General features: G+C 42.5%; 1 protein-coding gene across 1 annotated transcript in view; it reads right to left on the bottom strand.

Annotated features, from left to right (window-relative positions):
- irbpl (interphotoreceptor retinoid-binding protein like) overlaps nucleotides 1-1,692 on the bottom strand; it is a 2,922-nt gene extending 1,230 nt beyond the window's left edge. The window contains exon 1 of the mRNA XM_076265524.1: nucleotides 1-1,692. This exon is cut by the window's left edge and continues 1,230 nt beyond it. Within this exon, the coding sequence (XP_076121639.1) occupies nucleotides 1-1,692 (1,692 nt within the window).
- Nucleotides 1,693-10,000: the final 8,308 nt, after the last annotated feature.

Genomic DNA, 10,000 nt, shown 5'->3' with positions numbered 1-10,000 from the left:
GCGCTCGGAGCCGTACACCGGGCCCTGGATGGTGGTGGACGTGTGGTAGTCGGTGGTGGTGTTCTGGATGGAGTTGTAGAGGGTGTAGAAGAGGACAGGTGGGGTGGGGTCGTGCAGGTAGGACAGGAGGATGGGCAGGCCCTCCGACGGACCTCCCGTGTTGGAGCGCAGGTCGATGATGAGGTTATCGGTGTCCCTGATTGGCTCCCAGACTTTCTGCGCTATCTGGCTGTCCAATCTGACGAGAGTGGTGGCATCGAGGAATCTGTCGAAACGTAAGTATCCAGTGTTGCCTGGCCGGACCTCCACTCTGAACACATCGTCCATCAGCGTGTTGGGGTCGCCTGGGGTCGTGTCGGGGTCAGAGTCGCCTGGGGTCGTCACGGGAACTGAGGTGGCCGTCTTGACGACCAGTCGGGGGTCCTCACACACGGACTGGAGCTCGTAGTTGAGCTTGGCCGCCAGGTCCTCCTCCGAGATGACCGTGAAGAAGTCGGTGGTGTCCAGGTGCTTGAGCAGGACTTTGACCTTGTCCCTGGACGCGTAGTATCTCCTGATGAGGTCGGACACGCTGTGGACGGCCTTCGGGATGGTGGCCCGGGCGGCGAGCAGGGCCTTCGCCCTGGACACGGCCTCCTTGGGCCTGACGGACACGGAGGGCGAGACGCCGGTCACCTCCCAGCTCTGGCCCGTCACCGGGTTGGTCGCCCTGGCAACGGGCACGGTGATGTAGAAGCCGGAGCTGTCGATGCGTATCTTGTCCACTCTCACCGACCCCCCAGAGGTCCTCTCGCCCACCACGATGGCGCGGCCCAGGTGCTTGAGTGCGTAGGCCAGGGCCTCGGCAGCGCCGCTGGTGCGCTTGCTGGTCAGCACCATCAGGTCCTTGCGCTTGCCGTAGCGCTGGCCTGGGATGCGCGGCAGCGTCCACAGCTCCCGGGTGGAGTTGGACGGCCGGTCGTAGACGGTCTCGATGAGCGTCAGCGGCTCGGGGTCGGAGAAGAAGGAGACGATGTGTGGCAGCCCGGACAGCTCGCCGCCCACGCTGTAGCGCAGGTCCAGGATTAGCGCCCGCGTCAGCGCCACGCGGTTCCACACGTAGTCCTGCAGGAACGCGCCCAGCTTGGCGGCCGCCTCGCGCCCGAGGACGCGGTCCAGCCGCAGGTAGCCCACGTTGGCGTCCAGCACGTCCAGCTTAGTGGAGCTCCGCACCAGGCGCACCAGCTGCTCCCGCGGGAGGAGGCTTAGCGGCGGTGGCGTCATGGCAACGTAGCCGGGTTCAAAGGTCACGGTGAGCCGGGGGTCGTTGAGGGCGCCCTGCACTCCGGCGGAGAGCACGCCGGCCAGCGTCTTGCGGTCGGAGATGTGCAGGATCTCTCCGCTACGGATGGCCTGCTCGATGGCCTCCCGCATGCCCAGCAGGTTCTCGGGGAAGCAGTAGTTGTCCAGCAGAACCCGCGCCATGTCCAGCACCAGCGCCCGCTGGAACGAGCCGTCCGACGCCCGGCTCTGACCCGACAGTGCCAACAGCAGAAGCAGCAGATGCAGCGCCGTCCGCATTGTCCTGCCCGCTCCCGCCGTGCCCCTCCGAGTGCCCAGTGCCGTCCTGCCCGCTCCCGCCGTGTCCCTCCGAGTGCCCAGTGCCGTCCTGCCCGCTCCTGCCGTGCCCCTCCGAGTGCCAAACAGACGCATCTCTTATGGCTTCTCTCTCGTTTGAGTTTTGTTCCAGTTGCTGGAGGCAGCGTTAGATGAGACTGTGCCCCCCCCCTCCTCCATGTGCCCCCCCCCCCCCGGTTTGGACAACAACAAGAGGATAAGCTGCTTTGTCCCGGCCTCCAGGCCTAATCCCATCATCACCAGAGCATCAGACGCACAACAACACTCCAAAAAGGATGATTAAAAAGGACTCTGTGAGATAACACAAGCCCCTCATATTGATACAAGGCCTACATTTGACCTACTTTCCCTCAGTTGGTAGGGTTGGGGTAAGTTGGGGTGGGGTAAGTAGGCTTATGTGATACATTTGAAGACATCTGTGAGGTATATGATCTATAGGTCTTCAGCTGCACACGAGACTGGTGTCTGGTAGTGATGTCTTGAAGCTTAGCACACATCTTAAGCCTGTTAATATTAACCCAAGCTCTCCTCTCTCACTCTTATCTTCCTCTCGCTCTCTCTCTCTGTTAATATTAACCCAAGCTCTCCTCTCTCACTCTTATCTTCCTCTCGCTCTCTCTCTCTGTTAATATTACCCAAGCTCTCACTCTCTCACTCTCTCTCTTCCTCTCTGTTAATATTACCCAAGCTCTCACACTCTGAGAGTAACAAGCTCATATTAGGCTCACATTCAGGGCTGACAGTCTCATATTAGGCTCACATTCAGGGCTGACAGTTTCATATTAGGCTCATATTCAGGGCAGTCTCATATTAGGCTCATATTCAGGGCTGAGAGTCTCATATTAGGCTCACATTCAAGCATGGCAGTCTCATATTAGGCTCATATTCAGGGCTGACAGTCTCATATTAGGCTCACATTCAAGCATGGCAGTCTCATATTAAGCTCACATTCAGGGATGACAGTCTCATATTAAGCTCACATTCAGGGCTGACAGTCTCATATTAGGTAATGAGCCGGTTTGTTGGAATGAGACCTCGTGGGGGCCGTCATTGTCCTGGTCATTATCATTTTTTTGCATGTGTATCAGATTGTTGTTTGATAATATAAATAAGTAAGTAATATACCACACTAATATAAAATACTCATTTACTACACATACACACACACACACATCCACATGGATACCATGATGGGAGAGACTATAGATTATGGATTAATATGATGAGGATGATGGTGGTGATGATGATATTAAGTAGCACAAACTCAATTCAACAACATGGTGAATTTCATCTGAATTATTCTCCACTGTTCACTTGTGTGGGACAGTTTGTTTACTCTTTACTTATGTTACTAATTTAACTTTGTTTAAATCATGGCTAAAAAAAACAGAACCAGACTAGTAAGGCGGAGCGTCAACGCCCTGGCCGTTTTCACAAGATCAAAATTATGCAACCCGCGCTCACGCTAATCGGCGCAATATAGCGCTAATCTCACTCACCTGCTAATGCCCGCCGTTATGTAAGGCCGTCTCGCGATCCCCCGCAGCCAATGGGGTGCGCCGATCCCAGTTTAAGAGCTCCGCGCACAGACCCGCGAGCCCGGCGGAAGGAGACGGGGTTAGCGCAGGGCTGCCGTAACCAGACGAGCTAAATCCAGCATGGGCACACACACACACACACACACACATTGGGTATTTCAGTGACACAAAGATGAGAATTTATAGACTGCTCTGTTGTAGAGGAAATAACACACTGTAAAGCTTTTAACACGCCAAGTTCACCTGCTCAGATATTAGGCTGTTCTTATTGTTAGACCCTTTAACACGCCAAGTTCACCTGCTCAGATATTAGGCTGTTCTTATTGTTAGACCCTGGGATATATTTAGGATAGGAAGTACGGAGAGCATTTGTTTATGACATCAGAGGTAGACACTCATGAAATGTGCTTCTATAATTTTCCATCTTCACCTGTTATGCTGTAAAGTTGTTTAGCATCATGAAATGTGCTTTTATAATTTTCCATCTTCACCTGTTATGCTGTAAAGTTGTTTGTGTGCCATAAATAGCAACAACAATAAATGAAAAGAGTGGTTTTTTTGTAAAAAAATAACAACAAAAACAAAACAAATCAATGGGTCCCTCATTGAATATTACCAACAATTCTCATATATATATGATATATATATAACATACAGTATATATTCATATATAACACCTTGGTATGCATAGTGAACCACTAGCTGTTCAGTGTGTGTGTGTGTACATATGTCTATAACTACACACATCCTCCTGTGTGTGTATGTGTGTGTGTGTGTGTACATATGTCTATAACTACACACATCCTCCTGTGTGTGTGTGAGTGTGTGTTTGTGTACATATGTCTATAACTACACAAATCCTCCTGTGTGTGTGTGTGTGTGTGTGTGTGTGTGTGTACATATGTCTATAACTACACAAATCCTCCTGTGTGTGTGTGTGTGTGTGTGTATGTGTGTGTGTGTGTGTGTGTGTGTGTGTGTGCATACATATGTGTACATACGTCTATAACAATACAAATCCTCCTGTGTGTGTGTGTGTGTGTGTACATATGTCTATAACTACACAAATCCTCCTGTGTGTGTGTGTGTGTGTGTGTACATATGTCTATAACTACACAAATCCTCCTGTGTGTGGTGTGTGTGTGTGTGTGTGTGTGTGTGTGTGTGTGTGTATGTACATATGTCTATAACTACACAAATTCTCCTCTGTGTGTGTGTGTGTGTGTGTGTGTGTGTGTGTGTGTGTGTGGATAGATAGATAGATAGATAGATAGATAGATAGATAGATAGATAGATACTTTATTGATCCCCAAGTGTGTGTGTGTGTGTGTGTATGTGTGTGTACAAATCCTCCTGTTCAACACTGTAATGTCCTCTCTTGCTCTGCAGAGGGCGCAATCTGCCCAAATGATATTTACCCCAAATGATATTTACCCCAAATGATTAGATATTCACCCCAAATAATTAGATATTTACCCCAAATGATTAGATATTCACCCCAAATGATATTTACCCCAAATGATTAGATATTTACCCCAAATGATTAGATATTCACCCCAAATTATTAAAATGAAATGATTAGATATTTACTCCAAATGATTAGATATTTACCCCAAATGATTAGATATTCACCCCAAATGATTAAAATGAAATGATTAGATATTTACCCCAAATGATTAGATATTCACCCCAAATGATTAGATATTCACCCCAAATGATTAAATTGAAATGATTAGATATTTACCCCAAATGATTAGATATTCACCCCAAATGATTAAAATGAAATGATTAGATATTTACCCCAAATGATTAGATATTCACCCCAAATGATTAGATATTTACCCCAAATGATTAGATATTCACCCCAAATAAATAGATCAGGAGAAAAGTAGAACATTCTGTGTTTAATTCCACTGGGGTGGCCATGATAGACTAACACTCTATATTACATTATACCCTTGTGTGTGTGCGTGTGTGTGTGTGTGTATGTGTGTGGGTATGTGTGTGTGTGTGTGTGTGTGTGTGTGTGTGTGTGGATAGATAGATATATAGATAGATAGATAGATAGATAGATAGATACTTTATTGATCCCCAAGTGTGTGTGTGTGTGTGTGTGTATGTGTGTGTACAAATCCTCCTGTTCAACACTGTAATGTCCTCTCTTGCTCTGCAGAGGGCGCAATCTGCCCAAATGATATTTACCCCAAATGATATTTACCCCAAATGATTAGATATTTACCCCAAATGATATTTACCCCAAATGATATTTACCCCAAATGATTAGATATTCACCCCAAATGATTAGATATTTACCCCAAATGATTAGATATTCACCCCAAATAAATAGATCAGGAGAAAAGTAGAACATTCTGTGTTTAATTCCACTGGGGTGGCCATGATAGACTAACACTCTATATTACATTATACCCTTGTGTGTGTGCGTGTGTGTGTGTGTGTATGTGTGTGGGTATGTGTGTGTGTGTGTGTGTGTGTGTGTGTGTGTGTGTGGATAGATAGATATATAGATAGATAGATAGATAGATAGATAGATACTTTATTGATCCCCAAGTGTGTGTGTGTGTGTGTGTGTATGTGTGTGTACAAATCCTCCTGTTCAACACTGTAATGTCCTCTCTTGCTCTGCAGAGGGCGCAATCTGCCCAAATGATATTTACCCCAAATGATATTTACCCCAAATGATTAGATATTTACCCCAAATGATATTTACCCCAAATGATATTTACCCCAAATGATTAGATATTTACCCCAAATGATTAGATATTCACCCCAAATGATTAGATATTTACCCCAAATGATTAGATATTCACCCCAAATGATTAAAATGAAATGATTAGATATTTACCCCAAATTATTAGATATTTACCCCAAATGATTAGATATTTACCCCAAATGATTAGATATTCACCCCAAATGATTAGATATTCACCCCAAATGATTAAAATGAAATGATTAGATATTTACCCCAAATTATTAGATATTTACCCCAAATGATTAGATATTCACCCCAAATGATTAGATATTCACCCCAAATGATTAAAATGAAATGATTAGATATTTACCCCAAATGATTAGATATTCACCCCAAATGATTAGATATTCACCCCAAATGATTAAAATGAAATGATTAGATATTTACCCCAAATGATTAGATATTCACCCCAAATGATTAGATATTTACCCCAAATGATTAGATATTCACCCCAAATAAATAGATCAGGAGAAAAGTAGAACATTCTGTGTTTAATTCCACTGGGGTGGCCATGATAGACTAACACTTTATATTACATTATACCCTTGTGTGTGTGCGTGTGTGTGTGTGTGTGTGTGTGTGTGGGTATGTGTGTGTGTGTGTGTGTGTGTGTGTGTGTGTGTGTGTGTGTATACCCTTGTTACAATGTATAACTACAGTGTATAAGTACAGGATAACAAAGTGAGGTATCATGGTAACACTTTCCATGAAGGTTGTATTTATAACGCCCTATGAATGCATTCATAATGTTTTATAAGGTGTCTATAAAACATTGTAATGCTCATTATTACCATCTATATGTATTCACAAGTCGTCATAACCAACTTCATGATGCATTATGACAGCTAATTATGAATGATTATAATTTTAATCTGAATAATGCATTATAAATATGTCAAGATCTGCCTACTCACTTGTCAGTTTTATGATGCATCATAACTACTTTGCTTTCTTAAATGCGTATAGTGATGCATAAAGAGTTTTGACTTCTACTGTAGTCCTATATATCTATAGCTATAAGTATATGTAATAAAGTTATAATAATGTATACATCTCCCTATAGCACACAATTATAAACAGCTATGCAATATCATAAGTGTTATTTGTCAGCTCTAAGTAAAGTGACAAGAATATGACCCTTTTATCCTACAATGAAATGAGAGCCTGGACAGTAAAGTCAAAAGGAATGCATTTAGTTCACTTTATTTTCATTTAAACCAAAGGTCTATTTTGATTCGAACCATCTTTCATAATGACCCAAGATAGATTTCAGTGGCATTGTGAGTTTTATTACAATAATAACCACCACCACAAAATATAGGATTGTGTTGTGCCACTTTTTCGGCCTGTCTCATTGTGTTTGTGTAATGTGCTCAGAGCGTTTATAATCAGTCTGATTATGTGTGTTAGTTTAAATGAAAATAAACTTAACTTAAAATCATTCCTTTTGTCTTTACTGTCCAGGCTCTCATTTCATTGTGCCTCATATTTGTTTATAATAACCTTATATCTATTTATAACAACACCTCATTTGCTCTACTTTACCTAAAGCTGACAAATAACACCTATGACATTAACATAGTAATTTATAATAGTGCATATGGGGTAAAGATGCTAGACTCGGTACTTAGTTCATTGCACCCTTTAATTACTCAGTGAACTTATATCTGTCAATAATAGGGTCATATTCTTGTCACTTTACTTAGAGCTGACAAATAACACTTATGATATTGCATAGCTGTTTATAATTGTGTGCTGTATGGAGATGTATAAATTATTATAACTTTATTACATATACTTATAGCTATAGATATATAGGACTACAGTAGAAGTCAAAACTCTTTATGCATCACTATACGCATTTAACAAAGCAAAGTAGTTATGATGCATCATAAAACTGACAAGTGAGTAGGCAGATCTTGACATATTTATAATGCATTATTCAGATTAAAATTACAATCATTCATAATTAGCTGTCATAATGCATCATGAAGTTGGTTATGACGACTTGTGAATACATATAGATGGTAATAATGAGCATTACAATGTTTTATAGACACCTTATAAAACATTATGAATGCATTCATAGGGCGTTATAAATACAATCTTCATAGAAAGTGTTACCGGTATGGTTTACATGTTGTACATAATGGAATCTTACTTAAGGTTAGTAGCCAGTAGGTGTGATAGGTGTTAATTGGATGTAGTAACATATACATATAAACACCATATGATAATCTATCATATCATATCATATAAACTATCATATCATATCATATCATATCATATCATATCATATAATCTATCATATCATATCATATCATATCATATAATCTATCATATCATATCATATCATATCATATCCTATCATATCATATAATCTATCATATCATATCATATCATATCATACTAATGAGACGTCACATTGACACACACTGACACATCATACTAATTACACTTCCATTTCCTCTTTAGAACAACCTCTATGAGCTGTGTCACTTTGGGATCCTGTGTGTGTGTGTGTGTGTGTGTGTGTGTGTGTGTGTACAGCTGGGTTACTTTGGGGTGTCGTCGCCCCCCTATAACCGCCACAAGCACTTTGGCATTATAACAAGCATGTCCTATCCGCATGTACTTACGATCTAGAGTTGAATGCCATTATGAGTTGGGTTCCATGATAGTACCGGTGCTCTTTGGGTTCTATGATAGTACCGGTACTCTTTGTTTCGCAGTTTGGTGCACTGTACTTCAGGGAGTAGCTACAGTATAACAAAGGTTCTGTAATATAAAGTGCTAGAATGATTAATAATCACTTTGGCCATTTTACACATTTGTTTGTCGTCTATTCTTTTGCAAAACCACCAAAGGCAGTGAATATAAATAAGAATGTAAACTGTAGTGAATATTAATAGGAATGCACATAATCTGTAGTGAATATTAATAGGAATGCACATAATCTGTAGTATGCAGGTGACTATAAATAGGAATGCACATAAACATTGTCTTGAATTTCCCCTTGGGGATCAATAAAGTATCTATCTATCTAAACTGTAGTATGCAGGTCTGCACACTAAATGAATCATCTCTGTACCAAAAGCACAGTGGTAGTTATAGAACATGTAGCTTTTGTCAGCTGTAAGTTACATGTGAATAAGGAAGCAGACCTCAATTCCACGGAAACCATCTTGGCCTGAAACCCCCCCCCCCCCCCCCCAGAACTACAAAATGGCCTGAAACAGCACCCAAGAACTACAAAATGGCAGCTGCAGTCGCCATCAGACTAATTTCTCCAATTCAAAATGGAGGTCATTTAGAGGACATGCTAATGAAGCACACCTGCTTCCACATCAGATGAGTTGAATGGCTTTAAACCGACTCAGACTGACATACATGCAAACACTGAGAACATTTGGATACATTAAGTAACTTTAACACTTTCAAACTTGGTCATAGTCCTTGGAACTAAAGTCACAGCAATACTTGTAGTGTAGTTAATATGTCCAGTCCAGATTGGTGTGAACATCATAGCTAACACTGTTCTATGCCACCCAGGTTTATGCGGATGCTATCATCATAGCTATCACTGTTCTATGCCACCCAGGTTTATGCGGATGCTATTATCATAGCTATCACTGTTAGCATGTCAATGCTGCGCTAAAGGGAGTTAGCATGTCCAAGCTGCGCTAAGGGAAGTTAGCATGTCCATGCTTTGCTAAAGGGTGTTAGCATGTCCGTGCTGCGCTAAAGCATTAGCTGTGTGGAGGGAGTTAGCATGTCTATGCTGCGTTAAAGGGAGTTGGCATGTCCATGCTGCGCTAAAGCATTAGCTGGATGGAGGGTGTTAGCATGTCTGTGCTGCACTAAAGCATTAGCTGGATGGAGGCTGTTCGCATGTCCATGTTCAGGCCAGTCATTGCTGTTGTAGGTAGTATTGTGAACTTCCATATTTCTTGGAAGTTCTGACTTTAGTAGAAGAAGCTATCCTACATCATTATAGCCAACATCATTAACATGTAGATGGAGCTAGTCTGGCATAGCCTAGAACATTGTGAATATGTTCCTGGTTAGGTCAGTC

This window comes from Alosa pseudoharengus, unplaced genomic scaffold (genome assembly GCF_046254945.1).
Source record: "Alosa pseudoharengus isolate Yale_2024_CS ecotype anadromous, Long Island Sound unplaced genomic scaffold, YU_APseudo_1.1 YU_APseudo_1.1_scf_4, whole genome shotgun sequence".
Taxonomy (NCBI): Eukaryota; Metazoa; Chordata; class Actinopteri; order Clupeiformes; family Clupeidae; genus Alosa; species Alosa pseudoharengus.
Note: the sequence above shows the minus strand (reverse complement) of the source record. Positions and strands in the feature narration are given on the sequence as shown.